The 27,540-nt window shown below is 37.1% G+C and overlaps 1 protein-coding gene across 7 annotated transcripts in view; it reads left to right on the top strand.

Moving 5' to 3' along the window:
- The window catches only part of CNOT4 (CCR4-NOT transcription complex subunit 4), a 148,841-nt gene extending 121,630 nt beyond the window's left edge, over positions 1–27,211 (top strand). For 3 of the 7 annotated variants that reach the window (XM_009243241.3, XM_009243240.2, NM_001131625.1), the window contains 1 exon segment: positions 3–1,738. In XM_009243241.3, the coding sequence (XP_009241516.1) occupies positions 3–103 (101 nt within the window). In that variant the 3' untranslated portion in view covers positions 104–1,738. 7 annotated transcript variants of the gene reach the window in all.
- The last annotated feature ends 329 nt before the right edge of the window (positions 27,212–27,540 follow it).

The raw sequence follows: 27,540 nt of genomic DNA, 5'->3' as shown, positions 1-27,540 counted from the left end.
AGGGGAAGAAGAGGTGAAGGTTTCGACCATGCCACTGTCAACCTCTTCCCATTCATTACAACAAGGACAGCAGCCTACAAGTCTCCACACTACTGTGGCCTGACAACAGAACTGAGAGGAGAGGATTAGACTCTGGGGTGCTTGCATGGGCAACTGGATTTTTGCATGATTCCTTTATGATTTTGCTTTTAATGTATACACCCAAAAGAGCCAATATAAACGTTCCTCATGCCTACAGCTAGCGTGTTACCTCATAGTTGTTGAAGTATTCCTTCATTAGGCCTTTAACATAATTTATTAGTGTAATAATTTTGGCATTGTTTCTCATGAGTGATACTATTTCTAACTCATAAAAATAAACTTGTAGTACTAAGATCCCAGGTGAGATTAGCTAGAATTGTTGTTATTTTGGCTCTATTATTGAAAAATTATACAAAGGTAATGGTAGTACCTTGTTTTCTGGTTTGTGAAAAAATAATATTCTAATCTCCTGAAAAATTTGCAAATTAACAAGATAATGTCTATTGCATTCTTTGAATACTTGAGAAGAAAGAATACATATAAAACAAAATTGGTGGTGTCATTTAATGCTCAGAAGGATATTGTTGGCGATTGTTTTTAGTTGTCTAGATTTATATCCTATAATATGCATTACATGTGTAGAAACTGTTTTGTTCTCTCTCTTTTGCACTTTTGCACTTTTTGAATGGTTGTTAATTATGCATAGATGGTTAAAAGATAATTATTGTAGCCTAAATGCAATATAATCTCTTTTCTAATGCACTGCCTAGTATACCAGGAAATGCCTCAAAAACAGAACGTCAGTTTATAGTTGACTTATCTGAAACTTGAATACGGAGTAAACTTTGTATGTGAAAAGCAACCATAGTAGTGTAACATTGTTACTGAACAAACAGTAATTCTGTGGGATATTGTTTTGGAAATTTCATTGTTTAATAATTAAAATGTGATAATAAGATAATATTATAAGTACCTGACCAGAATGAGACTAAGGCAGAAGAGAAGAGATTGGATGTCCTCTAAAATTAGGCCACCTAAATTGTAACAGATAATTTTAATCAAGAGACTAGTGGAGTACTTTATTAGGACATAATGTGAAGTGATATTTCTGAAAACACATTTCTTGAAATAGTTTTAAAACTGATAATAAAAGAAAAGAAACTGTACTTAGTTCGGAGCAGTGGACAAAAGCTGATTCAGAAAACATGACCATATTCTGCCTAAATGAAGCATCTGGGAAGAAAGGGAAAGTCACACCTCCTCTTGAGATTTTAACCATTATGATAAAAGGTATGCTTTAATTTGTTAAAAAAAAAGTATGAAAGGGGATAATGTGAATACAAAAAAAGAAGCCTAGAGATTGAAAACAATAATAATAGAACATGTTATTAGGAGATGGTACTTAATGTCATGTTGGAGTTGGAGTTTTCAAGGTTACCTCTGTATAAAATTGGATTACTTTCTGTTAGATATAATGTGACAAGTTAAATGACTTCATCCCAAGGTACAGTGAGGTAAACAAAAATCTATTCTTAGGTATCCTTAGATTTGGTTAACTGAGGCTGTAGAAGCAGCAAATTGTCTAGCCATTTAAGTTATTTTTGTAAAATTCAGCATAAATGTCAATCTCTAATTTCTATCTAGAAGTGAGTTTAAGACATTACAAGAACATTGCCAATTTGGAAAATACCAATAAAATATTGTAGACTTATCAGCCTTTTACTGTAGCTTAATTTAATTATGATTTTCATTTTTACTGTAAGAGGCCAAGACTTCACTTATGTCTCCTGTGGGGCTGAGGCTCCTGGGCCTTGTTATTATAACAAACTCTGGCTCCTTGTAATGATGCTTACTAGCTCAAAGCTTTCTCCAGCATTCAGTGTTAGCCTTTCATTGCCTGGATCTTCTTACAAAGCCATAGCAAGTGGTTAGTTCCATTTGCTCCTTGGTGTTGAGAGATATACCTGTTAAATGAGGCTTCTTTCCTTTCTCATTCATAGCCAGTGTGGAAAAATCATCAGGTAGTTTGCCCAGATTTGCCAGAGCCCTAAATAAAATCACAAAATGATCTCCCTGCCTGCTTCTCCTCCCCACCCCCACTTACATGCACACCGTAAATCAAGAAAATGTGTTTCGGGCAGTTAGACTTTAACTTCTAAATTTTTGCATAGAATGGCTAAACATGATCTTTTGACTCACTGTAATTCCTACACCTTCCTTGTAAGCTTCACCTTTTTGCCTACCTAATATTTTATTTAAACATGGTTTTTTAAAAAACCTGAAGTCTTAAAATCATAGTCATAATTAATTTTACACTAAAGGACAGAAGAAATTATACAACACATAAAAGAAGCCACCACTTCACATAGCAAGCAAATTGAAACCAAAATGACAGAAGAATGAGAAATTCTTTAAAAGCTTCAGGTTTTTGTTGTTGTTGTTGTTGTTAAATTCCTGCATGATGCATCATGTGCAAGGGAAACTTAATATACTTTTACACCCTTAACCTTTATAAAGTGACTAGCTTTTCCCTTAACATAGGAATTTTTAACCTGGAGCCCAGATTTTTGAGAGTACTCACAAAATTGTGGGTTTGTGTGCATGTACATATGTCCATTTTTTTCTAGGGAGAAGATCCATAGTTATTAGATTTGTGAAGGATTTGGTGATCCCCTTCTCCCATCAAAAAAAAAAAAGAACAGCTGCCTTGAAATGTTTTTAGTGCCACCTTAGGGAATAGAGTCCTGTACTGAATGATTTTAGTTATATGATGAATTATAAGTGCCTCTTTATTTTCTCTAAGATCCGTTAGAAAATATTTTTTTATGACTAATAATGCTTTCCTTTTCATTCTATTATTGAGTTTTGGTTTTCCACATGTCACTTTTGTGTACTCTCCCCTTATTTCAACAAAGCATTAATTAAATATTTGAGTACCTATTCTGTATAGTGACTTGAACTAGATCTTGAGAGATACAAGGTTGAATAAAATACAGACCCTATCATCAAGGATAGTTCTAGTGACAATTATATTTCACATTATTTCTATCAGGTCTTGATAATATTTTAATCACAGGAACCACCATAGCAGTCCAGACTCATTTTATTATTTATCATCTCTCAGTAACTGCTCCGACAGTGGCAACAAAGGGAATTGAATACTTATATTTCAAATTTTAAAATGTATGATAATTTGGAGGGAGATGAAGAAACCTTACTAGGAAAAACAAACATTCATTATTCTACGTGTGTGTGAGCTCATGTCTCTTACTCTTAGCATCCTGGGAATTAAGTAGAGCCTTCTGTGTAGGTGTTCCTTTAAAGAAAACAACTTTAATGCATTTTTCGTCTGCACATTTCCACTGACATGACTCCTATTTGTACAGTGTTCTGAGCACTGTCAAGACTGCCAGAGCTCTGGCACAGGTCTGTAGGTACTCCCACAGAGGCATTGCCTCAGAAAGACAAGAGAAAGGAACAAATTGCAGTTGCTTTGAAGTCTTACAGTGTGGCCTGTAGGGGTTGGGATAGGGCAGTAAGGAGATCCAGCTGAGGTATTCAGGGACAGGTAAGCTTGGATAAGTGTGTTTAAAGCCTTGAAAACCAGAAGAAGAGTTTAGTCTTGATGGGAATGTGGTCAGTGGTAGAGAACTATAGGTTCTTGGCAAAAATGTAGTTTGAACGTAGCATTTTAAGAAGAGTAATTGGGTAATAGATTTGATTGCAATTAAGACCAGTATTAGAATAGATTTGATTGCAGTTAAGACCAGAATTAGAAAGTAATTCCAGTAGTATGCCATTGCTGGCCAGTGCAAATTAAGTTGGCCTAGACTAGCACAGTAGTGGTTGGAATGGAGAAGAACTATGAATTAGAAATTGGAAAGCATAAGAGCTCAGAAAAGGCCTTCAGATTTGGTTAGATCTCTGGTGATCTTTAAAAATGTAACTTTCTTAGAAAGGTACAGAATGGAAGTCCATCTTTTTAGGATTAATGAGGAAATGTCAAGAATGTGTATGCAGCAAGAATATGTATGCAGGATTAATGAGGAAATGTCAAGAATATGTATGCAGCTCGTACATAGTTGGATTAGGTCATTCTGCTTTATTTACAAATATCTACTTAGTGTTAAGATATTTGACAACAAAGCTGAAGAGAAAAACAAGATGCTAACTAGATGGGTGGTAGATCTTAGAAGGCATTGCTTTAATATAAGGGAGAAGAAGAACCTAAATATTTAAAGGGAGACCTTACAGAGCCAATTGAGAGGAAGAGACTGGCAGTGCTGAAGAGAAGATAGGCTCATTCAGTAGGATAATAGATGTCTTTGGGTGGTGGGAAGAGATAAGCTCCTGAAATGAGCATGTGGGTTAGCTTAAGAGAGGTGGGTGGCCGGGCGCGGTGGCTCACGCCTGTAATCCCAACACTTTGGGAGGCCCAGGCAGGCGGATCACGAGGTCAGGAGATCGAGACCATCCTGGCTAACACGGTGAAACCCCGTCTCTACTAAAAATACAAAAAAAATTAGCTGGGCATGGTGGCATGCACCTGTAGTCCCAGCTACTCCGGGAGGCTGAGGCAGGAGAATGGCATGAACCCGGGAGGTGGAGCTTGCAGTGAGCCGAGATGGTGCCACTGCACTCCAGCCTGGGTGACAGAGTAAGACTCCGTCTCAAAAAAAAAAAAAAAAAAAAAAAAAAAGAGGTGGATTGTATCTTCCTCTGTGATTTGTAAGAGCAAGAAGAACCTGGGGAAAGAGAAAGATGAGAATTGATTAAAGGGCTCATATCAGTAATTATTAAAATGCATTATTGTTTGAAAATGGGGGTGAAAGAGTGGAATTGGGAGCCTGTTAAAGGAGATTTAAAAAAAAGTCTTTTGTGAGAATAAGCGCAGAAATGCATTGTAAATAGTTGCTTAGTTGCTGTGTAAAGATAAGAGTCAGCTTAAAGATCTCTAAAGTTGAAATATATATGGTTTTGTATGTTCCTCTGGTTTAGCACAAAGCATCAGGAGTGGAAAAAGCAAATATTGAGAGTTTGGTTAAAAGGGGAAAAAGACAAAGACATAGAGACATTCAAGAAGACCACATTGAAATGCATAATCTTGTGCCAAGAAGAGTCTATTAAGGCAGTTTCCTGTGAAGAAATGGTGTGAGTGATGTGGAAGGGAGTTGAATGATTTTAGATTTTGACGATGACAAAGAACATGTTAGTGTTGCTAAGGGAATGATAACTAGGAGACTGTGGTCACTGTGATAACCACTCAATGCTAAATGATGATTGAGAACCAGAGAAAGGAGAGGGCTGGAGGTTGGAAAGAAGCTTGGCTTTTGTAACCATTTATACTCTCTCCTCCAGTCTTTTCATGAGTGTAGGAAGTCAAACTATGTGAGAGAGAATTGTAGAAAGCATGGAAGCAATTCCATGCATCCGCAGATGGGCACCTGGGGAATCCTGGGTCAGGTTTCCAGTGAGTTGAAAATGATCAAAGGAAAACTTCCTTCCTCAAAGCATGGTAGGAGGACATGGAAGCAGAGTGCTGGGGAGGACCAGGAAAAGCCAGGGATGAGATGAGACAGGTGTAAGTAAGCAAGCCCCAGTGAGTGTGAAGGATTGGTAGAAATGTTACCGATGATGTGAAAGATTTAGACAGAGGGATTAGGTATGGTGTATGATGAGTTTGGTAGTTGAGGAGCCCTTATTACAGGTAGTATAGCTTCTCCCAAGCTCACAGGCAAACTGGAAGGCTTTTTTAAAAATGGGCTTCTACCTATGAAGGGAAAGTATCTGCTCGTACGTAGTCGGATTAGGTCATTCTGCTTTATTTATATATCAAATAAGAATTAAAAGCAAGGTACTGGTGAACAGTAGAGATAAAGTAAGAATTTTGTTGTAACAGGTTATAAAAATATTTTGATAATTTCCCCCAAAGAGAATGTACTATATGAATAAATAAAATCTACAAATTATTGGGCTAATTTACCCTTGTTTCTTATATTTTGTATACTTAGGAGGTGACCTCTAGGAAAAAATTGCTGAAGAGGTAGTAGAGCAGGGTGAAGATACCGTATACTGTCATCCCTAGGTATCTGTAGGGGATTGGTTCCACAGATTGCAAAATTCTTGGATTCTCAAGTCCTCGATATAAGACAGTGTAGTATTTGCATATGACCTGCACATATATGGGAGGCTGTATATTTTAAATAATCTCTAGATTACTTCTAATACCTATTACAATGTAAGTGCTATGTAAACAGTTGTTACATTGTTTAGAGACTGACAAAAAACTGCATGCTTAATAAATTACACAATTTTTTAAAAAATATTTTCTATTCGAGGTTGGTTGAATCCACAGATGTGAAAACCCCAGATACCTGGAGTCAACTGTGTGGATTTTTTTTTTCTCCTAGTCAGTTAATAGCAAATATTCCTAGTTTGGAAGCAACCTTAGTTTTCTAATAAAGTATTTTTAAACTCACTCCATATATGTCAGCTGAAATATCAACTGTGACATTTAAAAAGGATAATGTTTCAAAGCACAAATCATTGCTCAAGAATACTATGTTTGTGAAACCTTGTAGATGGATTGAGAAGCCACTGCTCCTTGGACCTCCTTACCACCCTGTGATTTGCTTCTATGAGTTGTAATTGAGCCACCTAACATTGCTGGTCATACTAACCTTCCACTTCTTAAGTCAGGGGCTATTTCCAAAGAATCACTCTTGATAATTCGAGATGCATTAAGAAGATTCTACTCTGTTTTTTGGTCTTTTAGAGTCTTCTCTGGGTTTGAGTTATAGAGAAATCAAGTTTAGGTACCTAGAACTGAGAGCAAGCCGAAGTAATCTAAGCTACTTAAGAAATGGACTGAAGTACCCAGATGTTCCATAAAACAGCTTGAAGTTGTTGACCTTGAGAACCAGTTCCTTTTCTCCAGGTTCCTCTTGACCACACTTCCTAAGGCAATTATTGACTTCACTGTCTTAGCCCACTTTACCTTTATTCTAAAAGTTCCTGGAAGCTCCAAGCTGACCCTGGAACATACTGTGCTTATAACAATTTTGTTATTCCAGCTCCTGTTGGGTGCTCAGACCCACTACTGTGCTGTTACAAAGCAACATCCCAAAATGCTTTTTCCCCTCATATAATTTATAAAGACTTTAATGCATCCATTACCTTTCTTTCTTTTTTCTAGTGGGTGAAATTCACATAACATTCAATTAATTATTTTAAAGTGTATGATGCAGTGACCCAGTACCATTCTTTAATCATCTCAATGGTAAAATAGCAGAATAAGTAACCTACTCTGCTGTAAGAATTTTAGTCTGTTTCTTGTTGGGGCTGTGTGGTAAAATAGCTGCTTCTAGACTCCATGTTTTACCCAGTAGGCTAAAAGGCAAATGTTAAACCTTAAAATATTCCATATTTCTGCATAGCAGTACTACTGCAACTTAAGCTTGTGAATCAAGCAACTTTTATACACCCTTTTAAAAAGGCAATGGGGGGGCAGTACAAGGAGCTCTAGGCAAGAGACACTTAGGAGATTTGCTTTTCTGAGTGGTAAAAATGTTTGAAGCAACTCTAAATAGCTTTGAAATGTTAGTAATAGTCTTCCTGTCTTCATGACATTTAATTAGCCTTATGTAAGAGTTTGTTTAGCAAAGGTAGACCATAAGCCTAGCCCTCTATATGCATGTGTGGTTGAATGTGTGTGTGTTTTTATATAAAGCAATTTTCACTTAAATCTTCCACTTAAGGAATGTAGTAGAGGAAGATGTCTCATGTCATTTTGGTGACCTATGACCTATGTCTATTCATGTATTTATTCCTGCTGTGTTCCAATTCATATCTTCAGGATAAATGCTGTATTTTTATTGTCTTTCTCCAATTTTCTTTTTGAAGGAACCAAAGACCCTATTTAAATGCAATAAGGTTGTAATACTGGTGCCCACTTCACCCTGGTCATGTTTTTTCTGAACAAATATTTCATAGCTTTTCCTCATCAAATTCCAGTCCCACTACTAAGATACCCATCTATGACACAGTCTTTGGGAAAACCCAAGGAAAGGATAATTTAAAAGTGATTTGTATTGGAATCATGACACTTCAGAGCTATGAATAAATAAATATAACATAATCTTTAACAATCCTTTTAAAGACCAAATAATAACAATGATGATAATAAACAAGGCTCCAAAGGATTGTGATTTGTCTATAGTCACATTCTAACAACAATTTAAAGTTTCTTTAGCCCTCACCATGTAAATGTGCTTTCATGCTTGTAACTCAGTGGAGGAAAAAACTTTTAAGATTCAGAGTCTCTCTCCTCTAAACATTGTTGTGTCTTACAGTTTAATTACAGTAGTTCTCTCAAGTTAAGGGCTTACAACTGTGAATTCATTGCAAACAATGAATTTGAAGGCTTTCAAAATGACCACCAGCTGGCAGCTGTTGTCACAGATCCTGTAGGTTTTCAAAGCTGCCCTGTGTTAAATGTGGCCCAGTGATCTTGGAGTAACTTTAGCAGGGGAAAAAATTGTAACCTTGCAGGTACTCTTAAAATAAACTTATGGTAACTACAAAATTACCAGTGTCAGAACTAAAAGAGTAAAACAGAGGTGGAGTTTAATTTACCCAGGATTTTTCTGCAGTACCAGAGAATTTAGGGGACAACACACATAACCACTGGACTGGTGACATCTCTAATATTACAAAATGGAAAAAAACTTGTAGTAATGGCACCAAGATGTATTACATACACACTAAAGGTGTGATCTCAGATTCATCTTTGAAGAAGAGCTACCCTGTGTTATACCATATAGAATGATAGCATATCTGCTGGGTTTTTTTGTTTTTTTTGTTCCCCCAATCAAGAAAGTTGTTGTTTTCAGCATAAGGAAACAGGGAGAGCTCCAAAAGGATTTAAAGATGATAATGCTATCACCATCTCCAAGAAGAAATGCAAGAAATCTGCAATCAAGTTTTGTAGCCTAGCACTGTTTCTTAATATAGTGAGATCTTGGCCCAAGGACTGCACTAGCATTTACACTCTGTTGTCAGACTTGCATACTGAAATAATGTATCGATGGAACAGAAAGTAGTGATCTAGAACTTTAGTGGGGTGTTCTAAAACATTGTCGTGTTATATGTTGGCATTTGCAAGAAGTCTGACAACTGTATATTTTAATTTTTTTCCTTTATTACATCTATATGTTTAGTATCCAGCTAAAGGTAAAAGATTGCCTGGGTTATGACTTCATCAGCCAAGTAGGAAGTTTTTTCAGTGGCCTTAAACTGAATGTTTGGTTACAGCCATAGTTCCACTTAGGTTTTCTCTGTTAAAAATGTTAGTTTCTATTAAAATTCATGATTATGGATGGCTGATATATATACACACACACATATATATATACACATATATGCACACACATACCCTACTCCCCCCAATCCCAATTTATAGTAAGATTTGCTACCAGATTTGCTTCCTTTTCCTTCTAAACTGTTAACATTTACTAATTTTTTCCTTCTAAACTGTTAACATTTACTAATTAATCTACCCGTAGTCTTCCCCTGGTTCCAGACAAGTGTAACATATCTTGATTTCTAGTCTGCCCAGTGTTGATAGATGTAAACTCCTAAGACCTCACCTGCATTTTAAATGGTAGATGACTATTTAATTGAAATGAAGCATATTATTAAAATAAGGATTTTATATAATCTCCAAATACACAAGCCCTGCAACCTTTGTTTTATAACACGCTTTCAGGTTTTAACTATTGACTATTATAAGTCTCTTTCCGATAGCTTGTGTTCACCCCTCTATCCAGTTTCTTTTTCTTTGGACAAAGGAGAAGTTTCTTTCTCCATGTAATTTACCACAATTAACAGGGAGGTCATGACTAAATCTTAATGTACACTACCTGTGTGATTTTCCTACTGGATTCCTGACAGGCCTGAATTTTCCCTTTTCTTCTTCTTCTTCTCTTTTATTTATTTATTTATTTATTTATTTTTTGAGACAGGGTTTCACTGTGTTGCCCATATTGGAGTGCAGTGGCACAAACATGGCTTACTGCAACCTCGACCTCCCTGGCTCAAGTGATCCTTCCACCTCAACCCTCCAAGTAGCTGGGGCTACATGCACACACCACCATGAGTGGCTAATTTTTGTATTCTTTTAGAGACAGGGTTTTGCTTTGTTGCCCAGGCTGGTCTGAAACTCCTGATCTCAAGTGATCCATGCGCCTTGGCCACCAAAAGTGCTGGGATTACAGGCGTGAGCCACCGTGCCCGGCTAATTTTCCCTCTTCAAAGGAGAGAGGTCTCTCTCCATCAGTCTACTGAGTGTTTTCTCAGTCTTTTTATTCAATTACCAGAGTCAGCAGACCCTCTATCTGCCCTGTAACTACTCTTACTCACCTGTCAGCTTATTCCAAACTGCTTTTGATTCTAAACGAGTATATTCTTGTTTTTTTTTTCTCTCTCTATTTTTATTTTGTTTGAGACACTCTTGTCTCCCAGGCTGGAGGGCAGTGCTGCGATGTCGGCTCACTGCAACCTCCACCTCCCAGGTTCAAGTGAGTCTCCTGCCTCAGCCTCCCAAGTAGCTGGGATTACAGGCACATGCCTGGCTAATTTTTGTATTTTTAATACAGACAGGGTTTCACATTGTTGGCCAGGCTGGTCTCGAACTCCTGACCTCAGATGATCCACCTGCCTTGGCCTCCCAAAGTGCTGGGATTACAGGCGTGACCCACTGCGCCCAGCCTTCTCTCTCTTTTAAATCAAAACAACACATTTAAACAGAAATCATAGTCTGGATTTTGGAGCAGATTGGGGAACGACTAATGCACTGTCAAATTTTGAATCAATAAAGATTTTTGACATTGTAAAACTTGGGCATTACTCAGTTCCCCCAACTTCTAAGGCAATTCTAGCTCCTATAAAAAGTCACTTAACACTTCTCAACAATATGACTAAAATTCAGAGTTTTACAAATGTGTTTTTAAATAAATTTTTTTCAGTAAAACAGTTCTAGTTCAGTATACAGCACCAGCATATCTGAAGTAAGAATATTGCAGTTTCTGATTTGTATTTGAAAATCTTTTCATCTACTCTTCTTTTTTGCCTTCCTTCTTTTGAAATAAGATTCAATATTGACTGAGAATTGGTTCTGTCAAGATTGTCTCTGGCAATCTGTCCCTAATTCAACTATAAATTATTGCTAAGGATGAACACTTAAATAATTATATATTTTAAATGATTTTTAAACTATGACCCCCTAGTGATGTGATGAGCATATAAATTTTTGAATTCAGGGTCTTTTGAAACTCTGTCTTCCACAGGAGTATCATATGTATAGGTCTGGAAAAGATGTGTTCTTATTAAGACTTAATTCTTTTTAGATTGAGACACCATTTGCAAATTGAAAACAAAAAAAGTTTGTATTTCCCCTAGTATGTGAATATACTGTAAGGAGGAATAAAAAGCAAAATAGTCTTTTTAAAACACAGACTTTAATTTTTAGAGCTATTTTAGGTTCACAGCAAAATTTAGTGGAAGGTACAAAGACTTCTCATGGTATATTCCCTGCCCCATCACATGCAGCGTTCTCTATTATCAGCACCCCCCACCAGGGTGGAACATATGTTACAGTGGATGAACCCAATTGATGATCTGGGTGGTGAATAGGTGGAACACAGAGGAGTTTCAGGGTCGTTTTTAGAAAGTACAGTTAGTTTTAAAACTAATGCAGCTTTTTCAGATTGTCTTCTTCCACTTAGTAATGTGCGTTTAAGTTTCCCCAGCCTTATTTTTTAATCACACATTTTACATAGCTGAAATCGTTGAGTTTCAGAATATAAATGCTTATTTTAAAAAACAGACATTTATTTTAAAAACAATCTGAAAACCTTAATAAATGTCTCTTAATGAGAAAGAACTCTTAAAGATGTATGCTTGGTCTGTTGTATTGGAAATGTTTATCACCATGACTATATCCATCTCCATTTCATTTAGTTTTATAAAATAATGAAGTTATATCATTTTCTGAAATAATTTTTCTTCTGAAATTAAAGTAAATAATCTCTTAATGCCTAAAAAATACTTTCTAAAAATGAAGCTCATAACTGGATTATGAAGAATCTGTCAATTAAAATGATGTTTCAGAAAAGTGGAAATTTTATTCTTATTTAGGACTTTTGTTATGTTGATTTAAATACTTAAGACAATTCGATGCTGACAGCCATCTTTTAGAAAAAGATAAGACTGATGATCTTCACTATTGAAATAAAGTGTGCTGTGTAATCAAATGCAGTAAAGAACTGGGTTTGATGTTTTAAATAACTTTTAAATAACTTGGGAGTCTTTTAATTTGGAAAATTATGAACATCAGCAATCTTAGGAATTTTAATAGATATATAACCATAAAGGGATTTGCTGTATAGGAAGCAAATCTGAATGTCAGCCTGAAGAGAAACTTCTGCTCCAATAAAAATATTTTATTGCCACTAAACAATCAAAAGCTATTACTGACTTCATTTGGAATGGCCAGTCCCGAGTGATCTGCTAAGAAATAAGCAGAACTTCACTTGACTAGCCTTAAAAAAAAAAAAAAAAAAAAGCAGAACAGCATGGTTTTTAGGAGGCTGTTAGAGAATGTCATAGCATCAAGCTCCAGAGAAAATGGTACAGAGTAGACATGCAATAAATGTTTGTGGAAGGAAAATTGATGGTTGAGAGTGGTATCAATTCTGGAGGCCTGCAAAGCATGGATCTGTTTTGTGTTAATCTGGACTTTTGGAAGCATTTAGTCAGATTCATTTGCATATGAGTTATAATTCATTTTTTGGTTCTATTCTGTCATTGTGGTGTTCATTGTTAAGATTTTCCCCCACACACATCACCCGCTCACTATGGATTAATTTTTCTTCTTTCTTTTTTTTTTTTTTTTTCCTCTGAACTTGGGAAACCTCAGCTCTTGGCTTTTCCTTATTTTTCCAACACCCCCTGTACACACATACACACACACACACCCCCCTTTTGTATATTTTTTGAGACGGAGTCTCGCACTGTCGCCTGGATTGGAGTGCAATGGCACGATCTCAGCTCGCCGCAACCTCTGCCTCCCAGGTTCAAGCGATTCTCCTGCCTCAGCCTCCTGACTAGCTGGAATTACAGGCGCCCACCACCATGCCCGGCTAATTTTTTGTATTTTTTTTTTTTAGCAGAGACGGGGTTTCAGTATGTTGGCCAGGCTGGTCTCGAATGCCTGACCTTGTGATCTGCCCGCCTCAGCCTCCCAAAGTGCTGGGATTACAGGTGTGAGCCACTGCACCCGGCCCTGACGCACACCTTTTAAAAAAAACTAACACATTTTTCTTATCAAGTGAGTCCTCATTTTTGATACCCATAAATCTATATATAAATATTGGTAAATCTTCCGTGAAACACATACATAGCCCAGAAAGTCTCTCTAATACCTGCTTTTTCAGAATGCTTCGTGTGTACTCCTGAGGTGTTTTAGGAGCTTCGTATTTTGCTAGGTAGGGAGTTCTTTAGGGCAAAATTGTTAGAAATTTTTTATCTTGGTTAAGCCAAAATCTTTTACCAATTGTACTTCTTAGGTGCATTTTGTTAAACACATGAAGACCACTTGTCTGTTAACTTCTGGATATAGATGAAACATCCTCACTTCTTTGAACCATTCCACACTTAACATGATTTTGAGTTCTCTCTCAGTCTAATTCTCTTTACACATATTTTGACTTGACGTTGCCTGTCTTAAAATATGAAGCTCACACTTGAATATAATAATCCACATATGATCAGATAATAGATCTCTTCTATTAAAACTTGTTACTAATATTTATATTTTCCCTTATGTTTACAGAGTTCTTTTATAAAAATATCTTATAGGGTAGTTATCTCCATTTTATAAATGAGAAGCAGAGTGGTTATCATTTGTGATTTGCCTAAGGTCATACAATTGCTAATTTAGACATTGCACATCTATTTATATGGTCTTAATGTTACTTTTTTAGGCGTTCCATTACCCAGTTGCCAGACCAAGTATCATAAGCCTATTTAAGCAAAATCACTAGACCTTTTCCCATACACGCTAATGGTTAGATCTTTTCCATTCTGCCCTTTTGCAAATGCATTTTTAAAAATCTAATGTATATCTGTTAAATTGTATGTGTTTGGATTTGGTATTGTTAGAATGTATCCTGTTTGTATATCCCCATCTTAGAAGTTTGTCTTATGAAAGAACTATGTGATTATAAAGTGATAGATGCATGTTATTAATAACACTATTAATAGCATTTGTCAAAGAATGTAAGAGTTTTAATTTAAGAATAGTTGTAGTTTCCGCTGTTCTGTCATCTGTAGAATTGGCTTTCCGTTTGCATATTTAAATGAACTTTGTGAGTTTTGTTAAGTATAATAAAAAGCATGGAGTCAAATATAAGCCAAGAGTATTACAGAGACTTTTAGGCTGACTCAGTATCTCAAGTTCTGTGTAGATTCATCTAAACATTGCTGTTATCCTATGCCATACTTTACCATGTTATCCCAAAAGGGAACCATCAGCAAATTTTACCAGAAACTGCTGAATTCAAGATACATTCAATATATATTATACTTCTGACATCCTAGGAAGCCTATCCAAAGAATAAATTACTTTGATAGAATTTGTTCTTTATGAAAATTCATTTTGACTCTCATTGATAACTTTATTCCATTTTTGGAGAGGACTGAGGAGTCAGTGGGATGGGAACAGAGCTAACTACAAAGTCTTTGAGTTTAGATGGGCAGCAGAAGGGGAAAGGAAGTGGGCTGTGGGATATATAAGGACTTTTCCAATGGAAAACAATTGTCAGTGGAACCTCTGTGACTACGTGTTCAATTTCAGAATTAAACTTCCTGTATATTTTAGGTGGAATCGAGCTGAGTTCTAGTCAAAATGCTACGCATTATTTCCCATGAAAAATACCCCCAAACGCAGGCAGACAGAACAGTGATTGATAAACCCATCATATTCATTTCTAAAGAAATCATCAAGCCCCAAATCTGTTTTAGAATTTTCTCAAGAACTAATTCTAGACTGGGCATGGTGGCTCAGGCCTGTAATCCCAGCACTTTGGGAGGCGAGGCAGGCAGATCACCCGAGGTCAGGAGTTTGAGACCAGCCTGGTCAACAAGGTGAAACCCCGTCTCTATTAAAAATACAAAAAAAAATTAGCCGGGCGTGGTGGCACTTGCCTGTAATCCCAGCTACTCAGGAGGCTGAGGCAGGAGAATCGCTTGAACCTGGGAGGTGGAGGTTGCAGTGAGCCGAGATCGAGCCATTGCACTCCAGCCTAGGTGACAGAACAAGACTTGGTTTCAAAAAATAAAAATAAAAAAATAATAATTCTAAGTATGTTGCTTCCAGAGTCTGCCATTTCCTCCATTTCTGGTATTTTTCTAACAGTGGTTTTGTGCTCTCACCTGTGAGGATTAAGAGCCTGGGATAAAACTCATTTTCAGTTTAAAGACTTAAACTCATTTGAATTGAGTAGATGCTTTTGTGATGTCTGCGTCTCTCCTGACTTAACAGTTCCCTTCTTCACATTACTTAATCTGTCCTTTTGGTTAGAATATCATGCTCTTACCTAAAGATAGAAGGAAGCAAAATGAACATGGAACTACATTGCCCTGCCTTTTCTCCTGTCAAATATGGCATCAGGCTGAGCAGTGGCTTTTCCTGATATTCTCCTTATTCAAAACATAGCTTTGTCTTGCTTTCAGCATTTTTCACGTTCCTCAGATCATTATGGATTCTGACTTTAATCCATAAGAATTATACTTTTATATACAAGTAGGTTATATACCTCTACCCATCTTTTCTAAGCTTTCTTTTCAAATCTAATCCCATCATATTCTCCCTGTGTAACAACAAACTTCTTTAGATTTCCTCTAATTTTCTTTTCCTTATAGATTTATTTATTATTGCATAGTCAACATGTCATGTTTTAGCATCTTCTGTGGCCTGTGAATCACTGCTCTCTATAACCATGGGACCACTCCCACCCATCCTTTTCCCGATGTTTTTTGGATAGTTGTTTTCTTAAAAAATCTGGAAGCAGGCTGGGTGTGGTGGCTCACGCCTGTAATCCCAGCTCTTTGGGAGGCTGAGGCGGGTGGATCACGAGGTCAGGTATTCAAGACCAGCCTGACCAACATGATAAAACCCTGTCTCTACTAAAAATACAAAAATTAACCAGGTGTGGTGGTATGCGCCTGTAATCCCAGCTATTTGGGAGGCTGAGATAGGAGAATCGCTTGAACTTGGGAGGCAGAGGTTGCAGAGAGCCGAGGTTGCACCATTGCCCTCCAGGCTGAGTGAGACTCCGTCTCCAAAAAAAAAAAAAAAAAAAACATGGAAGCAAACGTTCAGGGTTATATGTTTAGGAAACATACAGTACCTACTGAAGTTCAGGTTCAGGCATTGTTTACTACATAGAAATAATTAAATCAAGGTCCTTTTCCTAAAGGAGCTCAAAGTCTAGTTGTAAAAAGTTAACATGTAAACAAATGATTGCAATACACTGTGGTATTTGCAAAATAGCGAGGATGCCTGCCATCTAAGAACTCAAGTATAATGATTCCCTGCTTTTGTAAATCCTAAAATTATGTCACATCCTCCTAGGGTTTCTGTTATTTTTGCAGTAGCCAACCAGTTCTTCGTTGGTCAGAATTAAGTCCAGAATAAAAGTTTTCTTCCTTATTTTCACCTTGGAAAAGAGAGATCGTCAGCAAGGAATGTTTTATCAGGTTTATTTTCTTCTAGCAGATTTAGACTTCAAAGATGTTAGGGTGGTTGACACCTTCCATGTCTCTGCAATTGTGTCATTTGTTTTGGGGAAGTCATATTGGGTGACTATTCTGGTGATCTGTGTATTGTCTCCTTATTTTACGTTCCCTTGACCATCTTTGGATCTCCTCACAGGGCTTTGTTCATGGTCACTGCTCAGTTTTGTGCTCACTTAAATGCTTCCCTCCAGGATGCTGCTTTGACGTTTTACAGATCTTTTATATGAATCTTTTTTGTCCCTTGCCTTCATTTAGCGTTACTTACATACTGTGGTTCGGGTCTCATCTGATCCAGTCTGTGATGCTTCTAAAGGTGTATGTATCTTTTATATTCAAATTTGTTTACTTTTTCCTCCTTTTTTATATAACTTTGCACATGAGTATTTTTGGTTTTTTCTTAGATTCTGATTCCTTAGATCCTTCATAAAGCAGCCATCTAGATTCTTCTTGTTCTCATTAATCTGATTTTCCTTCAAAACAGATTTATAGATCCTTATAGGAACATTCTAGAAGAGAATAATATACATTATGCAAAACACATCTACTTATATTTTGAAATGTTCCCACTGTATTTTTTTATTTGCTGCCAGTGGCCTGTGCATCCCTGTGTTCTCTATGGGATGCCCTTTCCCTCTTCCACATCAGCTGCTTTTCCTCTGATGTTTTCTTATTTGCCGTTTATCCTATATGTAGAATGGAAGAATTATTCACTTCCTTCTTTATGCCCCACAGGTCTTTTCTCATACTAGAATAGCATTTATTATCCCATGTTGTAGTTATTTAAACACATTTACCCTTCCCTTCTGTTAGCCTGCCCAGGACACAGACTGGTTGGTAGTATGCTTGATGGCAAGAACAAATGCTTTGGAGTCAGACTGATTTTAATTGCTGACTGCAACACTTTAACTCCATAACCTGGGACAAATTCTTTAAACTACAGTGCCTACTCAGCCTCCTCATTTGTAAAATGAACCTACTCCTTAACCTCATTGGATTGTTGATATAAAGTAATTGAGTACATAAAGTGCATAGTGAGTGAAGGAATAGGGGCTGGAGTAGAAAAATGGGTAGAATATATCTTAGAGACTTTTGTTTAATATCCTGTACACATAATACTAGAGTATTTGTTTTTAATAAAACATTCCTTCTTTAAACAGTTTTGATGCGTTGGACTTTTTAAAAGTATATTTGCTTGTGTTTTGGCATCTGAAATGCTATTAAAAACATATCATCTTAGTGGCTCATTTCCTTCAGTTTACATGCAGAGAAGCCTCTTGGACCCCAAAACTTAACTTACTCCTCCTGCATTCAGAAAGCTTTGCATCTTTTTGGAGAGAACCATCTGTTCACAGCATTATACAGATAGGAATTAAACAGATTTTGTTGGGGAAAGTCACTTTCCAGCTCTTCTCAAGTCAGACCCTCAAGTCTGCAGATATCTTGATGCATGTAACATTTCTAAGACACTGAGCTACATGCTGAAGAATGTACAGGATGTCCCCATCAGGCTTTTCAGCGGAGTTGTGAGAGGTGAAGTATGAGTACATGGAAAGGTGGACAGTAACTGCAGTCGATGGTACGGCACGGTGTGCTGCCAGATGAGTGGTTCAGACCCTAAGTGCTGTCCGGTGGAAGAGAAGAGACTTCGACTTTTGGAAGATTGAATAAAAACTACTTGAAGAGAACAAGAAAGCATTCTAGACAAGGAGAATGGAGGGAATAAAGTTTAGAAAGCACAAGTCATATGTAGTGTATCTGGATTTTTCTGTTTATGTCATTTCTACTAGTATAAACAAATATTGCCTTTTTTGTTGTTGTTGTTTTGGCTGTTAACTTTGTTCAGGTTCTTTGTTTCTGCTCAGAACTCTTTTCATTTGGGTTCTTAAGATTTTCCACTTAATCCAAATTCAAAATTCTACTTTCAGATCTATTAAACCCTTAAGATTTTGTCTGTGACCTAGTGCAGTATTGGTCTGTCTTGCGTTATAATAAACATAGTTGTAGAAATTTGAGTGTAAACTATTTAACTAGAATAACATTTTTCATAAACTGATTTTATAATGTCTATCTGTAACAGTTCATTTACTAAGAAGTCATTTTCTCTGCATATTTTAGTTAATAAATTGGAATTTTTGTGACTTCCCTGACGTACAGTACACTTATATTATGAAGGCTTTCTTTTAAATTTCAATATGACAAATTTTGTCTGCTCTTTGAAGTTTAGTTCAGCATAAATCATTTGTATTTGAGTCACTTAGAGATTTATTGTTGAGGTTTGAGGAAGTTTAGACTTTGTTCAAATCAAATACTGATGAAGATGCACTCCATCCCAAAACTGGTAGGAGATCACGTATAAGAGGGAGGGGTGTGGGGGCAGGAGCTAAGACAGGTTGTTCCCTATGTCCTTCTAAAAATGCACAAAGATTTGAAAGTGTAACTGGCAAAGAGTTAATCATAGTAGGAACCAGGTTTCTGATGTGTAGCCACTTGCACCAAGAAAGATTTGTTTAACTAACCTAACCACTGGAGCCTGTGGTTTTGAACTATAAAGGACAAGAGTGAAGATGGAAGACAAAAGCTTTTTAGAAAAACAAAATCAGGTTGTATTGAGCCTTTTGGCAATGACCATTAAATATGGCTCAAAAACTGAAGTGCAGAATGAACACTTTTAGGTGTATTTTGTGACTGGGTCTGTCAGTGACTACTTCCCGGTAGGGGTGTATTTATTGTTTAATGAGAAGACCTTGAGGAGGGGGTACCAAAAATAAAGTAGAGACAAGAATTCCAAGCAGGCGCAATATCCTGATTTGGTGGCACAAAAATATATTTGTGGAAACAAATCTACTGGAATTGTCTTGTTTGGGGGCTTGTTTTACATGTGTTTTATCTCACTGTGTTGTCATTATGCAGAGGTCTTCTATGTCTTTACCCTTTTAGCAGCAGATCTTATTTTTCAAATTAAATCTTACATGGTACCCTAATACATAAACTACATGAAATCAAGGTGGGAAGGAAGAAGGATGCCTTGTCCTGGTACCCTGCCCCCTCAACTTCCTCCATTCTTTCAGGTGAAGCTTTTATACTAGCTGGAAAAACCCATTGGCTTGTTGCCAGTGATAGCTTACTGTTAGGGGCAGGTTTGCCCACATTTTGCTATTTATAGTTTTACATTTCATAATAATTAACATATTGCAGTTAACCTGGAGAACAGAAACATACCCACTGTGGATGCTATTAATGCTAACTGTGTGTGCTTGCCCAAGCATTGTTCTGTGAAAGGTCTGATGTCAGAATTCATTCTGAAATATAGTCTATAATATAGTCATTGTTTAAATGTCTTTCTGTGTACTTCCTAGTAAACAGTTGGACTAGTACAGTGTTATGTAGAAATACTAAAGATAGTTTCAACCTGTTGTGAGATTTTCAGGTTTGGTGTGGGAGGAGGGGGAGAGCTATGTAGTAACTAAAATGGCAGCTCCACGAATGCTACTGTTCTTCACCCACCAACACGTTCCCGTACGTGTCCCAACTGGCCTGTCTTTTTACTGAACTTATGTAGCATATTTTAATCATATACCACCTTGGGCATTTCTTCTGTTGCTTTTTCAGATGTAGTTGTTGAACTTTTCATCTATTTTCATCGTCCCACTGTGTAGACTTTTAGCCCCTTGAAAACAGAGGCCATGGTTTAAGTGCTTTTGTGTTTCATGTACACTGTAGGCACTCAGTAAAGAGTTGCTTTGATTTTTAGCTTGGTGGTCTTAATATATGCATTTTATACTGATTTTTTAAACTGTTGTTGCTGAAAACTAGATTTGTCAGCTCGTTTAGTGCATCATGATCGGCTTACTATGGTAGCAGAATTTTAACTATAATTTCTTCTTTAATAAGAGATTTTCTGAGGCAGGTAAATGAAGTATACTGATACTTCTTACACAGTAGAATACGAAAGTGTGGCACGTGGCATCTTGAAAGTACTTTAAATTGTGTGCCTTTGAGTTCTACACTGAAAAATAAAACTGCCACCAAAAACTTGACCCCCTTTCCTGCCCTCAGATTGTTTAGAACTGAAAATAGTGTTTTGTTGTACATATTTATATTCCATAAAGTAAAATTTTTTAACATCAGAAAACATCTAAATAGATTATCAATTCTTTAAGAATAAACACTCCTTCCCTGATGTATTATACTATTACTAATTACTTTAAAAATAAAATTAGTATTGTTTTTAATATAAAATGTTTGGTAACTTGATTTTTATTATACTTTGCTTGCTCTTTTCACATCTTATGGTAAGTTTAAAGTACTTTCTGATGTCTTGTCTTTGTAATGTTTTAGTGATAAGAAGACTCATTATTAGATTGACTACACAGTACCTCTGAGAATGATGAGTGTTATTCTTAAGTTCCTAAAAGGAGACTAGTACACAGGGCTGGTTCCTGGCAGTAAGAAATACCCTGCCTTAGCTTTTTGGAAAGTTTACTCTCCGTTCAGTATTGACCACCAGTGGAGCATTTGTTGTTAGGCATTTAGCAAGTAATAAATGTGGTCCAAATTGCATTTCCTTCTCTTATTTTTATCCTTATGAGAGAGTAAGGCAGGTGTTATTTTTAGTTATGAATTAGGTGTCCTGGGATATACATGCCTAAATTACATTGACAGCCAGTTGTGGAGATGCCTCATACAACCTATCTACAATGTTTTCTCTATAAGACCTACTGACTTATACACATTGAATTGTACTCCAGTGTGAAGTCCTGTATAAATAAAAGAAAATGAACTTGCATCAAGTTGAGTCAGGTCAAAGTCCTGGTACTATTTGAAAGGAAAAGGTGCATTCAAGCGAGATCATATAAGAGCCCTAGAAGCAAAGGAATCGACTTCCTTTGTGTCAGTGGTTCTCAACTTGATGCAGTTTTGCTTCCCTAGAAGACATTTGCAATGTCTAAAGACAGTTTTGGCTGTCAAAACTGGGGAGTTGGTGCCCCTAGCATCTAGTGGGTAGAGGCCGGCAATGCTGCTAAACCTCCCACAGTGCTTAGGACAGCACTCCACAACAGAGAATTATGTAGTTCAAACTGTCAGTGGTGATGAGGTTGATAAACCCTGCTGTGTGTGTTTCAAAGAATGGAATTGCCAGAAGCCCTTGCAGCCAAGATAAATTTGGGTCATTGGGAGGGAATGGGGAATCAAGGAGATGACTTCAGGTACAGCCGGACTGAGATGAGCTGTTTTGATGGGGTTAGGATTAAGCTGATTTCCTTTCTCTCACCTTTTCTTTGTGCCAACACTTGGCAATAGCAATAGTGGAAAAAACAGTGAAATAAACTTCTTCTCTTCTAAGCTAGATGGAATATGGTCCTATTCCAAGAGCTAAAAGCATCATTCTACTTCCCTGTAACACTTGCAGCTTTACTGTAAGCCACATCCATGCTGTCAGGCTCCCAAAATGTCAAGGCACATGATTTTTTGGGGGGAGGAGGGGTGTCAAGATTGTTGCATTATAAACTAGCTAATTTATTTCCCAAGGTATCCTGTAAGCATAGTGCACCTGGGAGGATCTAAATTTCTCAGTGTTTCTGCATCATGTGCCATATGTGAGAATTTCTTTGGCTAACGTACTCTTGCTTGATTTGATTAGTCTACAATTACAGGAACAAACGTCCCTTAAAACAAACTTTTTTTAGAGTAGTTTTAGGTTCACAGCAAAACTGAGTGGGAAGTACAGAGAGTTGTCACATAACCGCTCTGCCTTTATTGTCTTTTGACTTTATTACTAATTTTCAAATAAAATTTATGTAAATGCAAGTGTTATTCTGTTAATGCAAAATTAAATGTTCCTCAATTTCATTGCTCACTAAATGGTAAAGCAAAAGTTAGGAGCAGATTGGTCTGAGTTATGGGATATTCTCTCTCTCCCTATTCAGTAGAAGAGGGAGGATCATCATTTGCATGGACTTCTTAGGGACATTAGCCACTCAGTGTAAGAGCATTTATCTTCCTGAAAATTTTCCCTTGTAGTTATACATCATCTTTTTATTTCTGGGGGATTTTATTTTTCTTCTAGGAAGTTTTCCCTGTTTCGCTTTTGCCTAATTGGAAGCTATTTTAAGTTATTCAGCATGACAATTTGACTGCTTTAAAAGTTAGAACGTACCATAGCCGTAAATCTTCCTGTGACTGAGAGTGTTCTAGGACTTAAATTTGTGATCTTGTTTGTGTCTCATGTAGTTAGGGGGCCGGGGGAAACTAATGATTGTATTCTTGAGCAGAATTTTTTTCTCCTGGCCGCAAAGTCCAGTTTCTTCCTCTAGTCACAATATCTCTCTGCTAATCATGGCCAGTGGACACACTATAATGCTTCTGTGTTTCTCTTTTGCCTCTTTTCAATCATGGGTCTTCCCCTGGGCTTTCCCTTTAATATTTGACCCTTTAAAAAATTAATAGTCTGTACAGAGTAGATCGAGAGAGTAAGCTTGCTTGCTTTTTTTTTTTTTTTTTGGACAGGGTTCAGGTTCAAGTTCTCAATAACAAGTTTTGTGAACTTGGGCAAATTATTAATTATTCCTGAGTCTGTTTCTTTATCTAGTAAATGCAGATTATTTATCCTTGTCTGCCTGCCTCTCAGGGCTGTTGTGAATATCAAATGAAATAATTGACTATGAGAGTGACTTGTAAACCATCCAACACAATACAAATGTAAAATAATATGCAAATATAAGAAATGTGAGGTTTAGTAAATTACATCAATTATGAAATGAAAGTAGGCTTGGAGAATTTATTTACCCTTCTGTTGTCTTGTTTTGTGTAGCCTAGAGTGCTTTTTCTTCATCTTAGTAAGTTCAGAGATGACCTTCGTTCAGTTTAGTTGTAGTTTTTTATCTTTTTGTAAATAAAGCCAATGGAGTTAAATGCTTCACTTGTTGAAACATGATATAATTTGGCATAGATCAGTGGTTGGTGCAAAGCAAAATTTCAAAAAGAAAATTCTGATTTTGCTAAGCAGCATAGATCATGTCTGATAGAACATCCTCCTCCTCCTCCTTCTCAGCGTTGATTGCTAATCAGTTCTGTAGAATCAGAAATATTTTTCTATGCTTTTTTCAAAAACTCCAGTTTGTAATTTGACTTACATTGCTATTTTCAAAAATAAAACAACTATCTAAGTATTCGTTAAACAATTAAGTAGTTGTTATACTTCACCCTTTCCCCCCTGACCAGTTAGTTATACTATGTGGACTCTGGATGGTAGTAGATCAAGTTAGTTTAGTCACAATTTATAAAAAGCCTTTTTTATGTTGCTAGTGTCTCCTCATGTTTGATACTATTCATAAATAGACCCAGAAAACTGTAGGACTCTGGGACTCAGGCTGTGAATGATTGGTAGAACTGTTGGAGTAGAGCAGGCAGACTGTGTTGGAAATTATTCCATCTAGAAGGTATCAGCTCCTGCCTCCTTGGCCTTAGTGACTAAATGGAAATACATTCTTTTCAAATTCAAAAGCCTGTTCATTACTGCTTTTCTCTTCTGAAACACATTGCCAGTTTTATAATCAAGAAGGACTTAATGGACTTAATTATTTTTCTTTTTCTATTGCTTATGTTTATTCTTCATAAAATGACTTTTCTTCCATTTGTGGGCTGAGAAATAAGCTCCTATATTGGACTTTGCAGACTTGGCTTTTTTATAGCGTAAATCAGCTCAGCTGGCTAAATGCCTCACTAACTGAAACTTCATAATGTAGCTGGAACTAAATTGTGCTCTGGAGCATTGAGTCTTTAAACTGGATTATTGATTTACAAACCCATAATGGTGAAGAGGCTATAGAGAGACAAGAAACTCCCTCTCCTGATCTTTGAGCAAGTTTTTCCTCACTTCAGGGGCTCTGAGCTCACGAGCAAAATCCTAACCAAGTTTATCTTGCTAGGACAACCCATTTTAAATGCTCAATAAAGAAAGAATAATTCTTCTCCCGCTTAACCACTAAAGAACAACATATGTTTCTAACGTAGCTTTTTATTTTTTTTATCTTTCATTTTTTTGTTGGTAAATCTCCCAGACAACAGCAGTTCTGTAGAGAGTTTAAATATGAAGGAATGGCAGGACGGGCTAAGGGCACTTCTACCCAACATTAACATCAACTTTGGTGGACTGCCCAATTCTTCTTCCCCCTCCAACGCCAACCACAGTGCACCAACGTCCAACACTGCCACCACCGACAGCCTGAGTTGGGACAGCCCTGGCAGCTGGACAGACCCAGCCATCATCACAGGTAACTTTCTCACTCCCTTCAGCTCCACTGACTGCCAACAGTTTGGTTTTTAGCACAGATTAAATAAAAACCGAGATCTCTTCAACATAAGCTTCTTTTCACAAAGCCGCAAGTGTGGAGTGGCTTGTTTTGTTCTCAGGGGTCATGCAAGTCTCGTTTAACCTGTCGGCCTAGTTGTGTATTAATAAGAAGGCATTTGGTGCCTAGGTTGCTTATTCTGGTTTAAGTAGGTGTTAACATCTGGCAACATGTGTATTTTGTAGGCCTCAAAGTACAAAAGGATCTGACTTACTCATCTTATAAGGAACATACTCCACTTTTTGTTATAAAGCTCTCTATTATAAGGCTGTCTTGTTACGTATCCCTGTCAGAGGAGGAAAAACACAATTGGGAAATGCTGTCATGCAGTTCTGGGGAATGGTGTTTTGCAGCTCTGCCTCTGTGACAGTGGGGGACTAAGTCTAGTTCAAGAGGAGGCATGGGTTTGTGTGCCAGTAAGTTCTTTGTTGTTGGAGGAGGATTGGTTTAAAAGGTCTTATTTGGAAGGAGTTTAAAATTGTAATCTCTTCTGTGTTTCCTTTTGGTTTTGCTTTCTAAATTTGTTTGATGACCTTATTCTTTCCACACAAACTCACCATTTTCCCTCTTTTTTCTTTTCTCTCCTTAGGTATTCCAGCGCCTTCAGGAAACAGTTTAGACTCTCTTCAAGATGACAATCCTCCACACTGGCTAAAATCCCTTCAGGCCCTCACAGAGATGGACGGCCCCAGCGCTGCTCCATCACAGACCCACCACAGCGCCCCCTTCAGCACACAGATCCCGCTGCACAGAGCCAGTTGGAATCCCTACCCTCCTCCTTCAAACCCTTCCAGCTTCCACTCCCCACCCCCAGGCTTTCAGACGGCCTTCAGACCCCCCAGCAAAACCCCCACAGATTTACTACAGAGTTCAACACTGGACCGCCATTAGGCAAAGAGGAGCAACCATTAGAAAATGCAGGATTTGTCCCACTCTGTTTTCTCCCTCTCAGCCCACCACCCACAGCTCCCTTCTCATCTCTTATGTTCTGAAGAATCCAGTACCTGATCAATTTTTTTTCTCCCTACCCCCAGATGCAATGCGATCACAGGGTCATTACCATCTCTTTATTAATTGTAAAAGTTTTTGTTGATCCAGCATTTGAGTGACACTGTTGAATGTTTCTAAAAATGCCTTTTTAAGGAGAGAAAAAAAAATCAAAGGGCAGTCTCAATACTTAGAAAATTATTGTTTGTCTGTTGCGCATAATAATGACATAATCTGCTTAGCAGAAAATGACGATTAATCTATAGGAAAGGTCAAGTAAATGCATTATCAACTGCAGAAGTTTGAAAACCAGGTTCATTTACGTGAGATTGCTAAATGCATGGGGGGAAGCAGTGGTCCTAGCATCCATCTTGTATTCAGCTTATCATTATTGCAGGGAAAATGCTTTTAATTTAAATTAATTTTTAATTCTTTTGGCAAGTTGATGGCAAGGACTTGTTTGTGTCGTTAAGCAAAAGAATGTATTGGAAGTTGGTGGAAAGACAAATTCATCTGTAGTAGTAACTGGCCGATTGCTAAAGAGTTCATAAGGAGGTGAGAAGTAATTTTCTTAAAGGAGAAAAATTTTTTGGCTTTAGATTTAAAGTAAATTGAAATGTTTTAAAGAAAAAAAGTATTCACAGATTTAATACCTATTAATAATATAAGAGCTGAAATGTAAGTGATTTCTTCAGTCCTTCTCCTCTGTCGGAATCTTTTTTCTTTTACCATAAATTCACCTGACGAGGGCACTCTGAGATAGCACTGCTCTGGGGCCATCTGATCACCATCAGGAGCAAATCTCTGACCTCCTTGCCTGCAGCTTTTACTTAACCCTGTAGTTTCTGGACGTTTGTGCAGTATTGAAAAGACAGGAGAAAAGAAAACAGAAACCTGGTTATAACCTGATGCTAAAACTAAAAACAAGGAAATGTACCTCTTTCTTCAGAATTAAAACTAAAATCTTAAATAAAAGAGAAAACTTGATGATGACACTTGGGTTGTTCTTGTTTTTGTTTTTCCGTTTTGTTGCATGTGAGTTTGAAATATTTTGTGACAAATAGCCATCAGATGTTTCCATTTGATTTTACATCTGCAACAGTAGGGAGGGAGGATGGTTTAGAAGAAGAAAGTGGAGGAGAAACAACCATTTTTATTGACAGTCAATGGCATCCTTGAAGTTCAGCCCATCTTGTCCTCAAGAATCCCTCTTCCAGTGCCTTTCGGTAGAAGATTCCTCTTTCTGCTATTGTATTTGCATGCCAAGCCTTCCCAACTGAGAAGCCTTATGTGCCAGTAATGGAGAGGTTATTGACATGCCGAG

The sequence above is a fragment of the Pongo abelii genome, chromosome 6 (assembly GCF_028885655.2).
Source record: "Pongo abelii isolate AG06213 chromosome 6, NHGRI_mPonAbe1-v2.0_pri, whole genome shotgun sequence".
NCBI lineage: Eukaryota > Metazoa > Chordata > Mammalia > Primates > Hominidae > Pongo > Pongo abelii.
Note: the sequence above shows the minus strand (reverse complement) of the source record. Positions and strands in the feature narration are given on the sequence as shown.